We start from the raw sequence: 23,633 nt of genomic DNA on the forward strand, positions 1-23,633 counted from the left end.
TCTTCTCCTACCTTGGCTCCCTCTTGCTCCCCTGTCTGCTCCTCTGCTGTACGGCTTTGCTCCCCAACATGAGATAAGGAGGCAACTTCAGGCTTTGTGGACTCAGACTGAAGACTGAAGATGGCCTTGACTCTTAACCACACTGTGACTTTTACCCCAACAGAAACAAAGAGGGAAGGTGTGTGTTTTAGACTTCCCAATACCCATGATATATATCCAAGACTGAAGAGGGAAGCTTTCTTTATTTATTTCTAAGCATTTCTTTCCAATCTGGAGAGGTCTGGTGCCGCCAGCCGCCCGGCCGCCGTCCTCTCCTCCCGGCCATGGCTCGCCCTCCAGGAGGGTCGGAAGAGTTTTTGTGTTCTTGTTATGTGAGGAACAGACTTACAAGTATTGGTTGTGTTTTTATCAGATTTTTCCTAAGGATGAGCATTGGAAGGATTCATAAAATATTTTTTTCTCCCTCCTTCTACCTTTTCCCCTTGTAAATAAGACCTAAAATGCTTCTACAGGGATGGCAGTTGTTGGTCAGAACAGAAGTGATGAGATAGCTGGGCCATGTTTTCTTCCTTTTCCTCCTTCACCAAGTCATTTTTTTAAAAAAGAAATTTACAGATACATATGAGCATATTTTCACATGTAATATTATTTAATTACATGCTTTCATTCAAATGAATTCAGACATTTTTGTACTTTTCTTTGAAAGAAATTGCCTTCTGCAGAGGCTGTGGAATGGGGGGTTGGGAAGCCCCAGCTTCCCCATAACCTGTCTTTCCCCTCCTTCATTTCTAAATGTTGGTTTGGGCTGTTCTCTTTTCCTGTATTAAAGCAAAGTAACCCCCTCACCCAAACAACAACAACATAATAACAACAACAACAACAAAACCCCAACAACAACAAAGCAGTGAAAATAGGAATTCAGGCTACATTTTTATTTCAATGTATCAAGCCAAAATTTAATCAGATATCTCAGAGTACCTTACTTCTTGAAAGGACTTGAAAAACCTTCACCATCATATGAAGCCCAAAATATAAGTAGACTCAGAATGAATTCCTGCTCATGTACTTTGGGCAGCTCTGTCTTTTTCATGAGTCACAATTTAATTTAAAAAAAAAAAAAAAAAAAAAAAAAAATCAATGAATCTTTCATTAATATAAGAGCAGCTAAGAGCACTTCAAGGCTCTATGCCCCATAGGTGTTCAATTCTTATTAATTAACAGTGATGAGCAAAGGCTTCCACTGCGATTCTCATTGACACTGTCTGAGGAATGTATTTCTCTTTGGTTTTCTTTTTATCTTGTGCTTATATCAAAGATTTCCTTGAATTCTACCCTTATATTATCCAAGGGAAAAGTTTTATACTGAGACTTTCCTCCAACTCTGAAAAATATTATTTTTAAAGACAGATAAATCAAAATCTCTAGTTATTAATTTGTTATGTATTCTTTTTAGCGCTTTTCAATTCCAAAGAGATTTATAAGGATTAACTGGTTAGGCTTTCACTCTGCAGTAAGTGGCATTAACCCCAATTTCTGGAGGCTAAGAAGAAATGCCTCAGAGTCACCCTGCAGATAAAGATCTGTGTGAGGATTGAGATGCTGGGTGTACTTCCCATTACAGGGTAGGTATAGTGTGAACTTTTATCGATGTACTCAGAGGGCATGGACATCGCTGTCCCAGGGGATTCCAGATTTGATGGAGGCAGATGTTCCTCTATAAGAGAAGTAGCACTGCATCCTGCTGGATCCTGGTCAGTCTGCCCACTAAACAGACCTATGCCTTGGGACCCTTTTTCTACCTTCCCATGAGGAAAACGAGGCTGTTAAATGGCTAACAGAAATAGTTGCCTTGCTGTCTAGCCAGCTAGCTCAATGGGTTAAAGTGCCTGCTTAGGCACATGTCCCCCCCCCAGGGTACACTGAGATGGCCATTGAGACTGGGTGTGGGGATGTGTGCCTGTAATCCCAACACTTGGGAGGCTGAAAACGGGAGGATCACTACAAGTCCGATCTAGTAGTGAGACCCCGTAAGACCCTGTACTAAAATACATTTTTTAAAAAAGAAAAGAAAAGAGAAGAAATACTTTCCTTGCTCACCCCATGGGGCTAGTGTGCGGGTCAAGGAGAGAGCAAAGAGGAAAATTCTACAAACTGCTCCTTTGTACCCTTGTGTGTTGCATAACAGTTCTTTTTATTTTATACACAGCTTTATAGTGTTTGTGTAATTTCTTATTATCTGATGCATTTCCTACATGTGCTTTAAAACTTTTTTGTTTAGAATCGCATTCTAATTAAGGGTGGAAGTCTCTTAGACTATCTAAAAAGATGTAGTTGGTGAAATGGAAGAAATAATCTCATTGCAGCATATATTCTACTATCCAAGAAGACCTCAGGCCATGCTGTGTACAGCACATGGCTAGATCCTGTGTAAGCTTTATTCTAGGTTCCACACACATGGGAAAACATGAGTGAAAGGACTCGTGTGTCTATGAACACAGTGCATGGAGGAGGAAGCCCCTGCATTTACCTTAGTGGACAGAGTCGGGGCTCTTGGACATCGGGGCAGAGTTCTTGTTTCCTGGGAAGGACATTTAACATGGAAGTTAGAAGGATTTGAATAATTAAGCAATAGCTGGAGAAGCTTGAGTTTTGCCTGGAATATTATCTCTTTTTATTCTGAGGTGGAGTTAGACTCAAAGAATAGCCATAGAGTAGCCCTCTGGAGTTGTTGTAAATGAAGCCTTTGTTCATTTGCACCAATCCCAGTGATACCACTGGGCCTGATGCCTTTATTTCTCTTAACAGTCTAAGATAGTAACTTTAGGTCCCCTGCATGTATGTGTGCTTTGGATTGTGTGCACACCACCTTACCTCATTCTTAGCCCTTGAAACTAGTTGTAGTATGTTAATTGCCCCGGGGCTGCTAGAATTTCCTACCTCCCGGAGTGAGGTTCTGCTCTCAAAAGTGGGGTGGAGAGAAGTCCCCAGAGCTTGGATGGGCACTTGTCAGCCCCACTCTGGAGGACTCCGTTTGCTGTTTCCCTAAGAAGACACCGTGTGTCTTGGGCCGTGGCTCTTTGCCCATTGAGTTCTGAAACTCTCTGCTCCCACTGCTCTAAGTCCTGACCCCACCTCTCCTGAGCTCTGGTGACTGCTGACTTCTCTTTTCATGGTCCTGGATAGCTACTCCACCACTCCTTTTTACTTAGTTATGTTATTTGCAACTTCAAAATATTGTAAATTGTCATGTCCTTCTAGGTCTGTATAGTTTTAAAAACTTAAATCTGGGCCAGGGGGATGGCTCAGTGGAATAAGTGCTTCCCTGGCAAGTGCAAGGGCCTGAGTTCAATCCCCAGTTCCACAAAAAACAAAAAACAAAAAACAAAAAAAAAAAAAACCTTAAATCAATGTGATTGTATTCCACATATTATTCTGCAACTTTCTTTTTTTCTCTCAGAAGTCTGTTTTGAAAAAAAGGTCTATTTTGAAGCTTTGTCTCTACGTGTATAAATTTTTATTCTCCCAAATTGTTTTTTTCTTTCCTTCCTGAATTCTTCATAGAATTCCCATGCCATTTTGGCAGTATACAAACTTTATTTAAACAATTCTACAGCTTTGGTGACTTAAACCCTGTCTCAAAATGGGCAAATAACAAAAGGAGACTACAGTGCCTGCTTAGGCAGAGCACAGTAGCTGGGGTTTGATCCCCGAGTGCCATGCCCGCCGCGCCCCTGGGGCGTGCTGAGCCAGAGATTGAGACTGGACGTGGTGGCACACACCTGTGATCCCAGCGCCTGGGAGGCTGAAAACAGGAGGACCACTATGAGTCGGATTTACTTAGTGAGACCCTGTAGACCCTGTACTAAATATATAAAGAATAAAGAGATTTTTTTTTTTTTAAAAAAAGCAGGACCTAGGTGCAATCCCCAGGCCTCTTCCTTCCTCTAAAAGGATTTCCTAGGGATAGGCTTTAGTTTATCTCCAATTATTATTATAAATGATGCTTCTATAATTTTTTAAAAAATTCATTTATTTATTCATTTATTTGGTACAGGGTCTTGCTATGCTGCTTGGACTCCTAGTGATCCTCCTGCCTCTGCCTCCCCATCACAGGGACTACAGTTGTGCACACCATGCCCGGTTTCTGGGCTGACATGGCACTCCCAGGGCTCCAGGGCTGGCACAGCATGTGGTACTGATATAAGGGAATAAAACTCCCAACCTGAAAGGTACCTGGGATGAGTTCATGTTCTCTAAAACTGAAGCATGAATTTTAGGAACAAACGGAGGTTAAGGGCCTAATGGGGACGAAAACTCCTGTCTGAGAGAGAAGGCCAGAAGAGGGCCCGAGTGGGTTGTCCCTGGGAAACTGTCTCTTCAGGGACTTTTATAGAGTAAAGCCATGTGTTGAGGTGAGTCTAAGGTGGAGAACATGGGAACTCTCTTAGGTGGGCATGAAGTGGGACAAAACTATGGTCAATCAATGAGATTACAGGCACCAGTGCTTGGGTAAAATTGATCAAATACAGAGCCGAGTGGGGAAGCGAGTTACGTAGCAAACAGACACAAATACAGAACAGGAATTTATCTGGTAGCCAGCCAGTAGCAGTTGGATTAGTGACTCTTCCTGGCTTCCTCAAGGTGTTGATCAATCCTGAGTTCTTATCTTTAGTGAGGTCAGCATTTGTTTGATCTTTGATCTTTAGGTCTGGCCCACCATAGGACTGCAGTTACTACGAATCTTGACTCCTGCTGTCTCCTTGAGGGCCCGGCCCTGTCTGACTGTCTATAATATTTTTATCTAATTTAGCTGCCTACAATAGTACTGGGGATCAAACCCAGGTCCTTGCACTTGCCAGGCAGGCGCTTAGACTGCCAAGCTATCTCTTCAGCCTGCTTCTATAATTTTTATTATTCATATACTACATATTATTATGTACTTACTTAAAATAACATGAGAATAAATTCCTTGTGGCATTGTTGGGTCGAAAATTTACATCGAACATTGATAAATGCAATTTAATCCTCCAAAATATTCTCTAAAGCTTAAAAATTCCACTAGCAGTGTGAACACATATTTGTCCATCCTTACCAGGAGTAGATGTTGTCTTTTAATTTTTGGATGAACAGTAATTAGATTTTCATGTCTCTGACTACTAATGGAGCAGCACACTTTATTAGATGTGCACTGGCCACTTTCTTTTCGTCCCATGTCTGTGAATCATTTTCTAATAGCCTTTATTTGTTTTTCCTGTTGTGGTGTTTACCTTCGAGATTTGCAAGAATTCTTCCTGTATCACAGGCATTACTTTCTTCCCCTCCATCTACCTTTCTGTATGTTCCAACCATTTTTCCCAGTCTCTTGCTGTGATTTTATTTTATTTTTATTTTTGCTGTGATTTTAACCTTGTTGGTAGGGGCATGTGGCCCCCACTGATCAGAGGTCTCCAGATGTGTGTGTGGAGCACTTCATTCCCATTCTGGTTTATGGAGAGTGCAGTAACGGGACATATTCACAAGCTGAGGACACGCCTTCTTATTAGGCCATTTTATCTGTGAAGGTGGTTCTTAAGAAGAAAATCAAATGGGCTGGGAAGTCCTAGGTTATTATATCATGTCCTAGTGAATAGGTTTTCTAAGTTTTAATAATCAGCCCCAGGCCTGGGAAGACAGCCCAGTGGTCTGAGTGCCAGCCTGGCTAGCACAAGGACCCAAGTTCAATCCCCGGTACCACATGCCATCCTGTGTCGGCCACTGAAATGGACATGGTGGTGCACACCTATAATCCCAGTGCTGGGGAGGCTGGGATTGGAGGGCCACTCTGAGTCCAAGCCGTGTGGCAAGGCCCTGTACCAAGTACATACATACATATATACATACATACATCTTTAAAATCAGCTCCATATGTGTGTGTTTATGAGTGTTTGTACATAGAGACACTTATGAAGGAGAGATAACTGTAGCTGTCTATCTTTTGTTTACGTACATACTTTTCTATTTATTGTTGATTTAATGCTGTTTTGTTTTGTAATGATTGACAAAAGACTGTAGCTTTTGCAAATGAGCAGGGTGAGCTTTTCTGAGAGGGCCATTTATTACACTGATACTTTTTTCGTTTGTCCACATGCTTCTCGACTCAAATGGATCTGTCAGCATAAACCAATGTTCCACGCTGTGGAGTCTGCAAGTTTATTGACCCAAGTCCTAAATATGTGGAGCAATTTGCTAAAATACTGACACCAATTTTATATAGAGTTATAGCATTCGGTAGGATCGGAGAATCATCTGGGAGACCCTCAGTCCCCAGGAGAACAGAAACAGCCCTTGTGGTGGCGGACGCACTCACTTCCTCTCAGTCGCCATGTCCCTTATCATTGCACCCTACCCTGTGCCAGCTACCGAGGATATAAAGGTGGCAAGGTCTCCGGCCTGAGCTCAGAATTCAGGGGGTGCCCAGTGATCCATAGGTCGCTGCATACCCGAGCACAGGAGATGTGAGATCCTAGCAGGAATGAGAGGAAAGCTGAAGGAGACCCAGAGGATCTGGAGAATCGCAGTGTTCAGGGACTTTTGGATTTGGTGTGGAAATGTGAGCTTGGTTTTGCCAGTGGGTAAATAAAGGAAAGGGCATTTAGGGAAACATCCCAGGAATGGCTGGAATGTGCCAAGGCGAAGACCTTAGCAGAAGGTTCAGGGTGCATGCAACTGTAGTGTGGGATGAATGCTAGCACAGGAAAGTGGAGGCCAGCACCTGCCCAAGGTTGGTGAAATTCCTGTGTGCCATGCCGAGGAATTAAACTTTGTCCTGGACGTATGGCCGCACATGGGAGAGGAGCAAGATCGGCAACGTAGCCAGGTGGGTGACTGATGCCCGCCACTGGCACAGACTGTGCTCGAGGTCACCGAAGCGGCCCCAGTAAGACGTGCTGCGGGCCTCAGCAGCTGTCAACCAGAGAGGAGGGAAAGGGTTAGAGCTTTGTTCAGGTGGTGGGATCAGTAGGACTTGGTGGCCAAATCTGGAGGTGGCATTTGTCTCCCAGGGATAGGAGACAGTATGATGAGCTCTGGAGCTAAGTAGGTTGGGCAGCTAGGGAGAGGTTGCAGCTGCAAAGCAAAATAAGGACAGAAGGAAAGAGGCAGATTGAGATCTGATCCTTACACGGTGATAGGGGCTGAGGAGTTTCCTGGTAGACATCGACAGGGGAAGGTACAGGACTCAGGTGGCGGTCAGGACAGCAAGATTGGTTGGGCCCCTGCGTGCAGGGTGCAGCTGTGTGAGCCAATTAGGTGGTCCTGGAGAGTGTGTGTGTCACAGAGAAGAGGCTGAGATGAGCAGATCTGGGCCAGGATGTGGCAGGGGTGCTCTGCGGACTCATGTGTCCCTGCGCTCTGTAAGTCTCTTACAAGGTATTAGGGGCGAGGAGAAAAAGCACCCAAACAGCGTGAGAGATCAGGAGAGGGGAGGAAGAAAACAGGCGTGAAATGCTACTGCTGCAGCCTGGGAACAAGGGGGTAGATAGTTTCATGAAAATGCCCTGAGGGTGGTATTGAAGGCTGCTCAAAGGTAAATGAGTGGGAGCTGGAGATGGTCAGAGGGCGAGCTCTAACACAGTGGCTGCAGGTGAGCAGGTAGGTGTGGGGCCACAGGGAAAGCCAGGGGTCGGCCAGCTGCCTGGGCATAGTGGGATGAAGACAGCATGGCGCACACCCTAATTGTCCCTTTGGGGCACTGGAGGGGAGCCTGTGGTGTGGGGCAGTGGCTTTGCTGTGTGTTCTCCTGCCACACCACCACCTCTCAGGCTGTGCCTGAAGCAGTGACCCGTGACAGTGGTTCTTGACCACTGATCACAGTGTCAGTGTCACGTGGGAATCTGTTAGTGGTGTGGCCTCTTGGGTCTGACCCTATAAACACCTGGGGACAGAGGGCACAGTGTGTTTCAAGTAGTCTGCTGATAACATCAACGCTAAAATTTAAGGTTAGGGTTAGAGTTAGTTAAAGTTTGAGAACCACTAGCCAATGGTGTAATTTTGAGAAGAAATAGCACAGTTGAGCTGATTGGCCTCTGAAGAGTGAACTTGTGAATGAATCTGAAAGTGAGAGGAATTCCAGGCCTGAGCACAGTAGTGCCTATGACGTGGCTGGGCCAGCGCCCTCCATGCAGGTGACAGAGGACCCGGCTTCCTCCTTCCTCTGCGGAGCCTCAGGCATCTTCTTGCAGTATAAAGCACAGTAGAACCAGCTCTTCATTGATAGAATGTGATTTTACTTGCTTGGATTCTCTGGTTTTATTTTTCTTTCCTGAAAATAATTTCTGATGCTGTTATCTAACCTGTGCCCCCCCAAGCCTCCCATATTCAGAAGTAGAGCTTGGGAGAGGGAGGTGGATCACAGGGCACTGTGGTCACCAGGGAATGAGCCCATTGGTGAGTTCTCAGGTGACTGTGCTGTTGGGGGTGGGGTCTGGTTGGAGGAGAAGGGCCGCTGGGGCCGGAGCTGAAGCTACAGTTTTGCCCCTGGACCTTTCTCCCTTCCTGCCTCCTGGCTGTCTCAGTGGAGCAGCCTTCCTATGCCAGCGCAGCATTTCTGCAGTGGAGCCAGCTGGCCGTGAAGTGAACCCTCTGAATCCCTGAGCTGAAATCAGCCTCCCCTCGTTGGCGTTGTGAATGTTGCCTGTTTTGCCCCCTCCCCGGGAAAGTTCCTAGTGTGGCTCAGTTCAGCTCTAGTATGTGACGTGTGTGCACCTGTCGGCTACGCTGGAGGTCCTGCTGAGCGTTTCTGCTAATCGTCCTGGAAGTTTATCAAAATGCTTGTTTCTGTTTTTGTCCTACCAGGTCTGCGAGCTGGATATTATCTTTAATTTTGAAAAGGCATATTTTATCCTTGATGAGTTTATAATAGGTGGGGAAGTTCAAGAAACATCTAAGAAAACTGCTGTGAAGGCCATTGAAGAATCTGACATGCTACAGGAGGTCAGTACAACTGCCTACGCCCTGGAAAAGAAGATGAGGATAATAAGTGCATTCGCCAGGGCTCAGAGAGTACTTTGTTCTTGGTATATTTTCTAAGAAATTTATGTGTACTATCTCGTTTATTTCCTTCAGCAACTTTAAGATGTAGGTAGTGCAGCAACCCCATTTTACAGTTAAGCAAACTGAGACTTAAAGAGGCTAAGTGACCCACTGAGTTGAGCAGGGTAGGTGTGGGACAGAGGTTTGAACCCAAGCAGTTGGGCTCCTGAGTCTTGTCTCTTCCTGTTTAGCTGAACTTTTAATGTGAAGATACCTCACTGTCAAAAACCTATCAAATGCTTAGTACTGGTTTTTGCAAAAGTAATTTTAAGGGCTGTGTAAAAGGACTGTCATTAAAATATCTGTGCTGCCCTGGGAAACGGGAATGGCAGTACATAGTTATTTCATTTGCAGAGAATATTAGAGCTCTTTTTATTGAAGATGGCATTTATCATTTTAATTAAAATTTCTTACACCCCTGGGAAGGCTGAGTGTGCTCCTGTTTGCATAAATAAATTGGGAACACCATGGTTTGCTCGAGGAGGTGTGAATGGCCCAGATACTGCTTCTGACTCTCCATGAGCCTTACATAAAGTGTCAGGGGACTTTTCTTTAAGGAGCAGCCTTAGATTTGCATCACCCCTCACCTGAGAACTAACACTACCATGGTTCCCTGTGTCCTTCCGGATCAGGGGTGTGCCGTGCTCTGGGTGCTGCCCCAGCTCTGCCAGCCCTGAGCCCGTCTCCCACATCAGTGGGTCTTCCCACCCTCCTGCTTCATAACAGTGATGAGAGGAGGCAGGGCTTTGTATCAAAGCTTTTCACAACTGGTGTTTAGGCCGTTCTTCTGCTGTTTGGAAGTGAAAAGTTAAATTAACTGAACAGTATTGGGTGTGACTTCCTAGCAACGCTGTGGGACCTCCCTGAGCGAAGCATTTTCTCCTGCCCCTGCAGGGGCTCAGTCCTCCGGGGAGCGCACAGGAAGACTGACATCTACTTGAGTGGGACCCTGTGCAGCCCTGGGGGCCTGCTAGAAGGCCAGAACCTTCATTACTTGAAGTACTCTCCTTCAAAATGCATTCAAGCTCTGATATTTACCTGCCTCTCTCGAAATGCTACAGGAAGGAGATTTTATAAGGCACTAGAGAAATCAACAGTTTGGAAATTCCACCAAATAGTATTTCTTAAAATGTGCTGGTGGTTAAAGTTATTATAGTGCTAACCTCGGCTTTGCTAATGTGGACTCTTCTTGGAGGAGGAAATTGACTTCTCTCAGGTTCTTTGGTGCTTCAATAATGAAAGCTTCCTGATTTGGGGCCAGGACACCTGGCTTATGTTAAACCCATCCCTCACCACACACTGATGAATGCAGCGGTCTTGAAGAGCTTAGAAGGAGTCCAGGGATTGGTTCCACCAAGATCTGGGAAACAGCTATTTCCTGGGAGAGCTCTTTTAGAATTTGGCACCACTGGGACTTCATGCCTTGGGTGATTGGCCTGGGAATATCATGGCTGCCCTTAAATTGCTCTCCTTGGGCCGGCCAAACAGCTCAGCTGACTAAAGCCTTTGTGTAGCAGAGTCCAGCGGCTGGGGTTCAATCCCCAGCCTGCTTTGCTAGTCCTGCGCCTGGGACGTGCTGAGACAGCTATTGACACTGGGCGTGGTGGCATGCCTCTGTAATCCCAGCTCTGGGGAGGCTGAAAACAGGAGAATCACTACAAGTCCAGTCTATATAATGAGTCCTTGTAGACCCTGTCCTAAATACATTAAAAAGTTTGCTCTCCTTAAATTAACAGCTCCTCCCAGATAGAGCCAGTGTTACAGTTTTCCTTTGTGGCTCTGGCACCTCCTTCAGGGAAGTCAGAGAACATTTTGGGGAGCTCGTTGAAAAACTGAATGTATTATGTAGTCTGCTTGAGAAAGCTTAGAATCAGTAGAGGAAAATGAAATATGTGCAGAAAGTAAGAAACAGTTGCTTTCTTTATTTTATGTTCTTTGGACCTAAGCACACGTTTTTAGTTACTGTAGGTTAAGGAGTGACATTGCTTTCACTTTGCAAACAGCTGTAAAGCCTTCCTTAGTCCACTTCAAAGAAGTTTCTTTTTTTAAGAAATTATTATTAATTTTATTGAGAAACAAATAGCATTGAGACAGTTTCAAAACCAATTAGGACAATTTCAATAATTAATACATTGCATATTGTTGTCTTTGTAGTGGTTATTCATAGTACAAGATGCAGACATGATATCCCATACAAACACTATTAGTACAAATCATTGAATTAAGAGAAAGTAGCTGTATATCTATCCTAACTATTTTGTATATACAGATACAAAATGGTCCTTCAATTGTATCCCCTTTTTTGTTTAGTTTTTCAGTGATGGGTATTCCATTGCCATTTAAATATTGTAGGTGAGTAAATTCAGCAAAATAATCCAATATAGTTCACTAGTCCATAATAATAGTGGGTCATCCGTAGGACGGGCAATGTCAGAAGTTAACCTTGTCAGATACAAAAGTTACATTTCTTGTTATATAGGTCTTGCTTTATCTTGGTCTTAACCATCCAGCAGAAAAGTCTAAAAATGAGGTATAAAAAGTAAAGCCATCTTAATATGCTGAGCTGTAAAAGGCTCAAATCAACAACTTCTGAAAGAAGTTTCAAAGGGGGAAAAAGCGAAAGAAAAAGCCGACCTTACATATTTAGTGTGAAGCAACATAGTTTCTGATCTTCAAATGCTCAAGGTGTACTCTGAGTATAGTAGAGCCAGAGAGTGAGAAGAGGGGAGCGATGGTTTAATTGATTGGCGATGACGTAATTGGGAGGGAGGAGCTGCAGTGTGGCAGAGGAGGAACTTGGTACAAGGAAAAATTTTGAGGAATAATAGAAGTTGCACTTCCAAGAATGGCCAGTGGGGGTGCCATCAGTAACTCTGACACAGTTTGTCAAGGGATGATCGATATAGAGGATTGGATGCTGGACCATCTGCTTGGTGCGCCTCCAACACTGTTACCTTTCAAAGCATAAGCCGTGGTAACATAACCCTATCATAACGCAGTAGAAGGTCATCTCATGTACAGTGTAGCACCTGTAAGAAACATCGCGGTACTAGCGTAGGAGGAGTCTCAAAATAGGCACTGCAGCCTTCGCCTTGTGAAAGCAAGGGCAGAGCTTCTTAAAATGTGTGCCAATTGAAAAAGGCAAGTTCAAGAAAATACCAACTCTTACCTCCCTGGTTCATGCATGGCTCAGACAGGCAGCCTGTGCAGTGTTCAGCAGTGGAGTCACAGGGCCTCTAACTGACCAGGCTTCTTTGAGGCCGCAGAAGTGGGCTGGTGATGTGCTCAGACCGTTACAATTTTAGTCATATTCGCAGAAGTCAGATGTATTAACTTAAAAGCCATACGGTGAGCATACAGTATTAAAATACATACAGTATTATAGTAGATAAAAGGAGAGTCAAGCATTCAGTTCATGAGAATAGACACACTTGTTCTGGGTTTTGTGATATTCATGCTCTTATAAATATTAATGATCTGTCCTTTCCACCTTCACTCTAAGTAAACTTTGCACCTAATTTTGTATTTGTAACCTTGTGATCCTTTTTAAAATGGCAACAGCTCTAGGCATTGGGCTAGAATGGGCTGTGGCCAGTGTGATATCCTGGGTAAGTTAATAAACACGAGTGGCCTCTTTAGGAAGGAGTACTGAGGAGAAATCTTAGGGGTGTGAGCCTCCCCTGGGCATTACTCATTTAGAGGGGTCAGAGCTTTAGAAGAAACTGTGCATGACCAAGTGTAAGAATTTTGAGCCGTAGAATCCAGGCATTCTAAAGAAAACAGGCAAAAGCAGTGAGAAAGGCTGATTTGTGACCCTGGATCCCTTAGGCAATCTCGCAGAGCCATTGGCCCTGGTTTCTTTGGCCTCTGTGTCAGTATTTCCAGGCGGGTTCTCGGGGTCCCATAGGATCAACATGGAAGAAACGGGGTGTTGCTGTGATAACTTGCAGCCCCCTTGAGCTGTCTTCTGTTGATTCAACCTGCAGCTGCGGTCTTGCACATACACATGTGCCAGTAGCAGGAGGTGGTGTAAGGAAGCACCGTCCCTGTGTAATTGCTTATCCTTGTGAATCTTTTCAAACATGCAAACAATCAAAAAGCACTGAAAGAAAGTGATAGCCTTGTGACTTGTTAGCAAGCCTTGAATAGGATGGAGAAGCAATTTTCATCTATTTTGGAGGAAAGCCTTTTCAAAACCATGCCAGAAATCCTTCAGGATTATGGTGTGTTTCCATTTTATATCTTGGCAGTAAGTGTCATAAATATGTTCTAGAGTAGATAGGAAACAGCACATAGGTTGTACAAATTCACTTGAGACTTTCCTAGTACATGTGCCTAGACGGGATGTCCACGACCACGTTAGCAGGCATTTATCTTAAAGTCAACAGTGACACATCGGCAGCTGTTGCTTTTGCATCTCTCTTATAAGACATTCATTTTATGACCAAGCTTAGCTTTTTCTTAGTTGAAAGTTGTATGTAGTTCCAGCCATATGGTTGTGTATACAAATGATACTCCTCCAACTTTGGACTACCTTTCTTGATCGGAACACAAATAGTTATGTCCACAAATGCTTTTGAAACCCTTCCTTAGTGGTAGTGAATAAAAGTATAACAGAATAAAAAGGATTTCATCATCTGTAGGAGGATGTGATTTAAAAGAAAAAGGTGTTCTAATTCATTGTTCTCTTTCAGACGATGGAAGAATATATGAACAAACCCACATTTTAGCCATGCGTCTACTTGAGGACTCAGTGCTCTGAGCTGTGCACTATGAAGAAACAACACCCTGTATCCAGTCTTGACACAGTCTTTAGCGCCATGCCAAAAAATGACTTAACGGGATTCCTTATTAACTAGCAAAAATGGAAGTTGGTTAGCATAGTACATTTATGCTGGCTACATGTCTGTATTGTACTGTATGTGAGTATTTACCCCGCCTCCAGCTGTTTGAAATGACTGTTGCCTAAGCCAATCATCTAGTGATTTGGAATATTTTAATTCCATGTGATATTTCCAAGCTAATTTCAAAATATTATTTGCAGTATATTTGTGTTGCATTTGATCTTTTACTGACGGTTTGAAAACCATATTGGCTAACCCATGATTTTGAGTGTAAAGTGTACCTTCTATCGCTGTTTGCCTTCCTAAGTATTTAGTTTTCTAAGTTGTATATGAATTCAAAGTTATATTAATAGTTCAGAGTTCATATATAATGGTAGGCATATTTAATAGACTCAATAGTACTGTAATTTCTGGTCAGATACAATGTATCTGATGTTTATGTCTTGAATTCTTTTTTTTTTTTTAGGATGTGAATTAAGGAAGATAACCAAAGAGAATATAGACTTTAACACATGTTTTTGATGTCTTAGAAGCTTCTGTGTAGGCTGAGGTTTTCATTTTGGCTTTTGATTAATATAAGGAACATTTCAAGAAGTTTAGGTTTTCTACAAACTCCATGTTTAGATCTCAAAAAATTTTGAGATACACTGTCTATGATATCCTTTATTATAAAAGTAGTATGATAGCATTTAATTATAGTAGCAATATTATGACAGTCTCATATTTGAGCCATGCCTATTGACTTGAGAGATTTTGTTTAAATTTTTTTTTTTTTTTTTAACTTGAGAATCTCAAGGCATTGCTTATGGAGGCTTTATTATCTTTGCAGCCTAGGCTCTAGATGCCTTGCTTCCCCCCCACCCCCCGCCCTCTGAATAAGTTATTTGCTGCTGACCATTATGATTGGGCACATCACTTTCATGCCCCCTAGAATGAAAATGCTGCATAACTGGTACTGACTGTGATGAGACATGTTTTGGGGAAATAACTCAGTATATTCTGCATCGGTTCCTACCTCTGACCTTTCCCTGTTCTTACTTGATGATAGCTTCAAGGTCTAGTGTCACTCAGTGGAGGCTTGGGGACCCTGTAGCACTTTTCCCCAGGCTCTTGTGTTCCACGGGTTGTTCTTCCTTGTGGGAGAACATAGTGGCAAAATGTCATTTTTGTTTCAACTGAGCAAACATGCTTTGGGGGAAATTAGCAAGATAAGAGCAGAAGAAAAGGGAAACAAATTGACCCATTCCTCAGTAAAACCATTTCTTTAACAATTAATTCACATTAGCATAGGAAGTAGTCATTTGGCTTTTAGTGTCTGATATTTCCTCAAGGTAATGATGAATTACAATTATGGCATGAGATTGAAATTTATTATTTTTGATCACTTTGTTTATTTTGGGAGTTCCATTTTGTGCTTTAACTTTTTAAAAAACATGACATAACTCGATTTTTCAAAACAATCTGTAAAGACAGACTTTATATAAAATCTATCACTGTCTTTCTGGCTATTTCTAGATGACAGTATCTCGAGGCTTTTCACTATTTTTAGATGACAGTATCTCGAGGCTCATTAAGTATGCTACATATGATCTGAATAATTCTATATTCAAATTGGTCAGGCTACACACAGGGTTTCGCAGGGCTCCTGTCAATGTCACACACAGAAATGATCATACTTTGTGGCACACTGGGGACATTAAGAGACTTGTGAGATGTCTTATATGAGCTTGGTAAAAGTAATCATTCTGTTTTCTTTATGCAGCAAAAGTACCAAAGAAAAGGAAAGACAATATATATTGAATTTGTATAAAACTTCCAATAAAATGTTTTTTAAATTTTTAAAGAGGATTATGAGTATGCTTTCTAGAATATGTTTGTTTTTAAATCGGGTTTGTGCTTGAAATTGCTACATGTAATTCATGGCCAAAATCCTTGGAATACGACCTCTTCATTTTCCTGTTGCTTACTGTTAAGGACCAATCGCACAAGGAGGTGACAGCAAGTGGGAGAAAAGTTACGCATTTGTTCCTGCTGGCTTCTCACTGTTGGTTTTGACACTCTGTTGTATGTGCAGTTAGGAAGTGATCACTGTTTACAATTAGTAACAACTCTTTTTCTTTCAATAACAAATGTAAAGCTATTTTTGATAAAACAAGTTGTTGGGTTTTTTTCCTCATATTGAATCTCCTAAAATAATGAGGATTTTTATCGAGCATACTGTGCTTTGAAACCTAATGATTCTTTCGGATCCATATTATAATATCCATGAAACACCATTGGTGAGCTGTGCTTGATTTCACTTTGCTACTAACCATCAACAAATTATGTTGGTGGATGTTTAATGTATTTTCCACATGGCCTCAGCCTATTTTGATGAAGTGCATGCATTCAGATGCCCTGGCCCATGAGGAAAGAATGGAGCTAGCTAAGGAGAGTGCTGGCAAAAGAATGGCTGGCCAGCCTTCTCGGAGCCTACTTTCTGGGCTAGAGCTGAGACCTGTAGTGGCCAAGGAAACAGTTGGGACAGGAGGGAGCCCACTTTCTGGGTCTACAGCCATGTTTCTGAGTTAGATATTGGCCCAGGGCCTGGCTACCTGGGTCTAAACACAACGGGGAAAAAGTAACCGGGTAACTCCGCTTATACACAGTAAGTCTCTGGGCATGCATCTGGTGGTCTGCTGTTGTTCTGCATCTGGTAGTTGCTTTGTTCGGCTCACCTTGTGGCCAACTCTTAAGTACTATGTCACTGACAGTGCAGATTTGATACCTCTTCCCCTGGGGCTTTAGAGGCCATAAGAGGCCAAAACCTCCACGTGTGATGAGAGGCTGAGTCAAGGTGTCCCATCCCTCCCAAAATCCTAAGGCTTGAAGCCCTCAGTACCATGAGCCTTTCTCACCGGCTTGCCCCCACTGTGAGCAGTGTATCTTGTCTTTTCTCTTTCAAGTAAATCTTTGATCTTGCTTCTACTCTTGAGTGTCCTGCTCAGTGCTTTGTTTAGGACATCAAGAACCTGGACACTTGTGTTACCCCCAACCCAGTAACAGAATGACTATTTTCCAATAATATATAAAAAGTAGGCCATTAATTGTTTTAAAATAACTCTTGGTTTAACAAAATTCTGCCCATTCAGCAATGTGCTTTAATATACAACAACAATAATCTATTTGTCATATAAAGCTAAAGCCAGAAAGACCTGTAACACCTAGGCCTTTGTTCGGCTCACCTTTGATAGAACTGTGGAATGTGGAATTCAGTCCTGCACACAAACTGCTGGAATGAACTCACATTCGTTCATTCATTTGGATGAGCTCATGCAGTAACTGCTTCTCAGGTCTTCCTGGGTCTGAGCTGTGGTGCGTAACACACACACTGTCCGTCACACTGTAGTTCAGGGCTCATTTACTGTTTTACTTCTTACTTTATTTTGCAACTTTACTGAATAAATCATGTTGTAAACATTTCTCTTGAGGAATTCACACTTACTAACGAAAGCCAATTCATCTGAGATGATACACTTGTGATTTAACTGTCTTCCAGATTAGAGTTCTGTCCATTCTTCGACATGACCTTTATTTATTATAACTCTGATTCAAAAGTATTTTCCCTTTGGCAAAACTTGAAAATTTCTGTGCAAGCTGGTTAAGACCAGCAGTTGTGCAATTGTAATATGTGGGCTTTTCCACTCTAGCCATAACTAAGGTGGTTCTTTTTTTTTAAATTTTTATTTTTTAAAGAGTACAAAACATTAGGGCCGGGGAGATGGCTCAGTGGAATAAGCGCTTCCCTGGCAAGCGCAAGGGCCTGAGTTCAATCCTGGTTCTGCCAAAAAAAAAAAAAAAAAAAAGTACAAAACAGTATTAAAACAAAAAATTACAAATTATACAGATTTTCACTGAACAAAATAATATGAATTTCACATAGTATTTGTTATATTGCATAGTGTTATTTTCAAATTAATTGTCGTATACAAAGGTGGCTCCAACTTTAAAAAAGTTATTTCTTATTTTCTACATGTTTTAAATTTTTTTTGAATTTTAATTAATTTATTTGTTTGGTACAGGATCTCACTACGCAGCTTGAATTTGTATTGATCCTCCTGTCTCAGCTTCCCCAACATTGGCATTACAGGCGTGTGCCACCATGCCTGGTTTTGGTGGTCGGCATGCATGCCTGGGGTTCCAGGGCTGGTGGTATGCAGTACCGGGGATCAAACCCTGGTCATTGTGCTTGCCAAGTAGGTGCTTAGACCACCAAACTATCTCCCCAGCCCCTGCATGTTTAAAACATCTTTTTTTTTTTTTTTTTTTTCTGAGAGAGAGTCTCACTGCATATTTCTGGTTGGCATTAAACTCAACTGTGTAGCCCAAGCTGGCCTGGAAATTAGTGATCCTTCTGCCTCAGCCTTTGAATACTGGGATCTCAGGAGTGTGTTACCACATGCAGATTAAAATGTTAATATTGTGTGTAAAATGATGTTTCATAGAGATGCCCCTGCTTCTCTTCCCCCTCCCCTCCCCTCCCCTCCCCTCTCTCTCTCTCTCTCTCTCTCTCTCTCTCTCTCTCTCTCTCTCTGGATCAGGGTCTCTCACTATGCAGTTCAGGCTTCCCTTGAACTCACTTTGTAGCCCAGGCTGGTCTGGAACTCACAGTGATCCCCCTGCCTCAGCCTCCCAGTGCTGGGATTATAGTTGTATACCACCACGCCCAGATTCGTATTTTTCCTTCTTCCCTCCTTCCCTACCTCCTTCCCTACCTCCCTCTCTTCCTTGGTCCCTCACTCCCCCTCCCTCTTTCTTTTTTCCACTTTTTCTATTTTTGACACAGGATCTTACTATGTAGCTCAGGCTGGCCTTGAATTTGCAGCAATCCTGCCTCAGTCTCCCAAGTGCAGGGATTACAGGCATGCACTATTATATGTGGCTTCATTCTTTTCTGTGATAACGTTTTAAAGTAAATTTTATAAGACATTTATGCTGAAGAGATGAAAACATTATAAAGAACTTGTTTCCAAATGCAAGGCAGTCTTTTATATATCAGTGGTAACTTAAAACTTTTTTTTTTTTTTAATCTTTTAAAACCAAAGCATTTATTTTGAGTGATTGCTGCAATTCTCAAGATGAGCTGGACGCCGCAACTGCTGCTCTCTTGGGTTTAGGTGTCGTTCCTTCGCGGATGCCATGTCTGAATCTGCGATATACAATTTTTAGGGGCCTCATTCGACTGGCTCCCGTGGTATTTCGCCTTTTAGCCTTTGCACTCCAGTTATACTTTCTATTGCGCTTGGCGGGATAGCCACATTTGCCACAAGTCGACTTCTGAAGGCGGTAGGCCTTAGAGCCACAGCGGCGGCACAACGTGTGCGTCCTATTACGACGCTTTCCAAAGGATAACGTTCCCTTCGTCATCTCGCTTGTGCCGCTGAGACCAAAGAGACTTAAAACTTTTTAAACTATTATTTTTGATGTCTGCTGAATTTGTGAAAGCTTCAGTTTCATTTGTTTTTCTTTACAGTGAGAAAATATTTACAAAATTTAAGACTACCTAAATGTAAAGAAGAACTAAAGGATGTGCAGATATCTGGCCAGAAATCAAGATAAAAAACGATTTTGATGATTGCACTTATATGGTATAAAATATAATGTAAAATTAAAATGCAACAATTATTTTGAAAATTAGTGCAGTTAAAAATTGGAAGTTTTAAATTTTAATTTTTATTAACTAAAATAAACTTCCCCAAAGCCTTACTATCACTTTCCCTTATGCAGAATTAAATGCATTTTGGAAAATCTGTCAACCATAATTAATTGATTTAATTAAATGTTGATTGTCTTTTTTAGGAATAAGCATCATTTTATTTTTGAAAAGTGTAAAATGGAATTTTATCAAGTCAATTTTGGCTAATTAAAGGCTAAAGCAAAAATGATGAATAGAAGAAAAATAACAAAAACATTAATGAGAAAAATGAATAAAATTAATTATATATTCTACTTGGAACACCTAATCTCATATGATAATAATAACCATAATTTTTTACATAATTATTTGAAAAACTTATTAAAATATAAAATGGAACAAATGAGTTTGGGAGAAAGCAAGTAATTTAGATATACACAAAGAACCTCAGTGATAAGCTATAAAAGAAAAATCAGACTAGCTGAATATTTTGTTTTGTTTTTGAGACAGGGTCTCACTTAGTTCAGGCTGGCTTTGAACTTGCTTTTGTAGCCCAGGCTGGCCTTGAACTCACTGTAGTCCTCCAGTCTCAGCTTGTCCAGAGTGTTGGAATTATAGGTGTGTGCCACCACTCCCATCTCAGGCTGATAATTTTAGGAACTACTTTTATTGAGAAACTTATTCCAACCTTCTCTGTTTTCTGTCAGTTATTATAGACTATGTTCAGAATCCTATGAGCCAGGACTGGCCAAATAGCTCAGCAGATGAAAGCTCCTGCAAGCAGGTACAGGGGCTGGGGGTTTGGTCCTTGGGCCTGCCCTGCACCCTGTGCCCTGTGCCCTGCCGGGGGTGCACTGTGATGGCAATTGAGACTGGGTGTGGTGGCGCATGCCTCTAATCCCAGCTCTTGGGATCCTGTAGACCCTTTCCTAAAATACAAAATAAATAAATAAAGAATGGAACTCCTTTTGATTATTATGTTTTTCAGTTCATGGAGTAGGAAGCAATGGTGTCCTAATTGCTCTGTATCTCTTCAGTCCTAATTATTATTGTCCTAATTCTCTGTATCCCTTTGCTATAAAAATATGTTCACTTACTTTGAAGGTACCATGTGAGATTTGTGCAAATACAGTTGATATGCAAATAAAGCGTAGAAAGACACAAACAGAAAGGGAAAAATGCCTCTTAAGAAAGCTTGACTGTAGCTGAAGGTGGTAGATGCCATGGAAATGACTGAGTGCCAGTTGTACTGTGCAGTAGATCAAGCTGATTTATTACTCATATGGGACAGAGAAGAAAGTTCCATGCCTTAAAAATTTTTTAAAACAGATGAGCAGGCGAGGAAGGACAGAAAATAGTAAATGAAAATGATATTTCATGTTGATATATGTAGATTCCCATTTATTCAGTTCTGTAGATATTCAATGGAAGTTTGCAAAACAAGAATTTAGCACAAACAATTATAAAGGAGGGTCAAGTTAAGACATTTATATTGATTTCCCTTATGACAGATTGTGGTGATAAAGGTGAATTAATGACAGGCAGTAGAAAATTAGGGTTAGTGATGAGTCTGATAACCAAGTTTTTTCTAAAACCATGGGACTGGCTCCATCATTCTCTGTTGCTTCTCTAGCATTTAGAATGCACACGTTAAGTTAAAAAAAAAAAAAAACAAAAAACACAGGGGCCGGGGAGATAGCTCAGTAGAATAAGCGCTTGCCTGGCAAGTGCAAAGGCCTGAGTTCAATCCCCAGTTCTGAAAAAAAAAAAAAAAAAAAGAAAAAAAAAAAAAAAAAAAAAAAAAAAAATCCCACAAAACAGAAGATTCATTGAGAAATCACAGTGGTCTCTCTTGCTTTACTTCTGTTCGGGAAAGCAGGAATTTCCAGTCTGGATGCCCTCAGAGCTTCCTCCCTGTGGACGGCCTGCCCTAACTAGGCCTTCCCAACAGTGAGCTGTGGTGGATGGGGACACTCAAATACGAGGATTGAGCTGCCCTGATGGTATTGGTCCTCTGACCCCAGGGGAGCCTTTTACCTTTGCTAAAGAAAGTAGGCCAAGATAGGATCATTTCCAGTGGGTGCAATGATGTAAAAGAGTTGGGATGATCTGTCTTATAAAAACTATCTTGTAACAATTAGCTTTACAAACTTGAGCTGCCAGAGAAATTTAAAACAGTGACTATTAGCATAGTGAGCCAGAAACCTGAACATGCAGAGGTGCCTTGTCTCTAATGCATGCGCTGAGGCTGCATCTCTTTCTTGCCTTGGGAGTGCCCCAGTCACTTGTGCCCTGGTAGCTCTGGTTACCATCACTCAGCCCAGTGTCAGCTTCCTATGACATCATTCTCATGAGTCCCTCACTAGGCATGAATGGATTTTATTGGCTACTGCAGGAGTGGAGATCACCATAGTTCATAAAAATGTGTCCGTGCAATGACAGCGAGCTGTCCCTTCCTCAAGACTGCAAGCTTCTGCCAGGCAGAGGCTGTGAAATCCATACTGTGCTCCAGTGGATTACTTAATGTTTGTCACACAGGTATATCATGCCTTCGTACTTCAGGTAGAATGATGTTCATGTAGATCACAGTCATGGGTTCCCATCCACATCACCCTGACATATTTGACAACAGACTCAGGGTTCCTTTTGTCTCTTTATAGTTGTGTATATTACTGATAGATGTCATTTTCTCTGAAGACAGCATATTCAGGAAAGGGTTAACTTGGCGGGTCTGCATTGCTCAGGGCCTAGACATTCCAAATATAATCCTGCCTCTTGAAGTGAGAGGCAGGAGGTTCTTCAGGCTTCTGAGGCCCGAGATTCTTCTGTCTGATAAGAGTGTTTTGCATGCCACAGGCATGGGGCCAGGCTCTACCAGTGTGGCCCGATCTGTTCATTCCAATGATATGATCTGTGGTGAACACTCGCTTTTGCTCTGAGTTGGGGGCTAGAGTCTAGGCCACACAGGACTCTCAATAAAATCAGATTCCACATCACTGTTGGCAGATTGAGTGTGTCCTATAGAATGTTGCTGAGAAGGTACAGTCCAGCACTATGTACTTGGTTTCTCTTGGATTGTATCACCTGTGTCTTTCATCTTTGCTGGTTCTGAGTCTCTACTTTTCCACTCTAGTCAATCATAACTGGGACTAGAATAGCTTAGAGTTTCATGAATGCTAGTGAGCAGAGGGTCTGGGGATCCCACACCAAAATTCAGGTACTGTTGCTCAAGAATACAGTATGTGAATTCAAACAACTAGGGAGACCAGAAAGGGGTTCCTGGATGGGAGGTGCAGGCAGGGGGTGGAGTGTGGTGGGCTCTGGGAGAAGACAGGGCTCCCACTTTACTGGGATTGAGCCAGAATTGACACAAGGGTGTAAAGTCTCAGTGTTTGAAGTCAGTGTTTCACAGGCCTAGATTCCAGGGACCCTTTTTAGCACTGATTCTAAAGAGTGAATGAAGCAGACTTCGGACTAGCTCAGCCCTCGAGGCCAGGCGTTTCATTCACTATATATTCCTTTTTACAAAATATGGAAATTAGCCTGTGGGATTTCTTAATGGAGTGGTCAGTTGGGAGTTGGGTCCCAGTTTGCCAGCTGAAGAGCAGTGCCCTTCAGAGCCCTTTCTTCCACGCTGCACTCAATGAGGATTTCCTCATGGAGATGAGCCATGTAGCGCAGCCCAGGGACTCTTCCTCTCATCCTTCTCAGGCTCCTTCCCCACTCCTGCCAGCTGCTGCCCTGGGAGCTACAAGTACCTCGCTGCCTGGGACAGTTTTCTTGCTTTACCAGCCTGGGAAAGCAGGAGACAAATAATACCTCATATGCCAAAAGGACAAATCTGATGAAATAAGAGTAGAATCACAGAAAACTCTAGGTTCAAACTAGTCTCTTCCTTTGACACATTCAGGCTGATCCCAAAGTGTAGGCTTATTTTCATCCACATTCTAAAGGTCTCAGGCCGGTGGTCCCTGAAACCTGACAGCCTCAGCATGCTGAGGCCTGAAGAGGCCAGGCTACCCCGTGTGGTCCAGCTGGCCTCTCCC

At 42.4% G+C, this 23,633-nt stretch overlaps 1 protein-coding gene and 1 pseudogene across 1 annotated transcript in view; one reads left to right on the forward strand and one right to left on the reverse strand.

The window, feature by feature from the left end:
- The window catches only part of Ap1s3 (adaptor related protein complex 1 sigma 3 subunit), a 70,754-nt gene extending 56,885 nt beyond the window's left edge, over nt 1–13,869 (forward strand). Inside the window, exons 5-6 of the mRNA XM_004638233.2 lie at nt 8,833–8,970; nt 13,764–13,869. Coding sequence (XP_004638290.2) covers nt 8,833–8,970; nt 13,764–13,799 — 174 coding nt within the window. The 3' untranslated portion in view covers nt 13,800–13,869. The remainder of the gene's footprint in view (nt 1–8,832; nt 8,971–13,763) is intronic.
- A 5,156-nt stretch (nt 13,870–19,025) lies between these two features.
- LOC101591012 lies at nt 19,026–19,319 on the reverse strand (annotated as a pseudogene).
- Between the last annotated feature and the right edge of the window lie 4,314 nt (nt 19,320–23,633).

Source organism: Octodon degus, unplaced genomic scaffold (genome assembly GCF_000260255.1).
Source record: "Octodon degus isolate 3935 unplaced genomic scaffold, OctDeg1.0 scaffold00096, whole genome shotgun sequence".
In the NCBI taxonomy this organism is placed as follows: Eukaryota; Metazoa; Chordata; class Mammalia; order Rodentia; family Octodontidae; genus Octodon; species Octodon degus.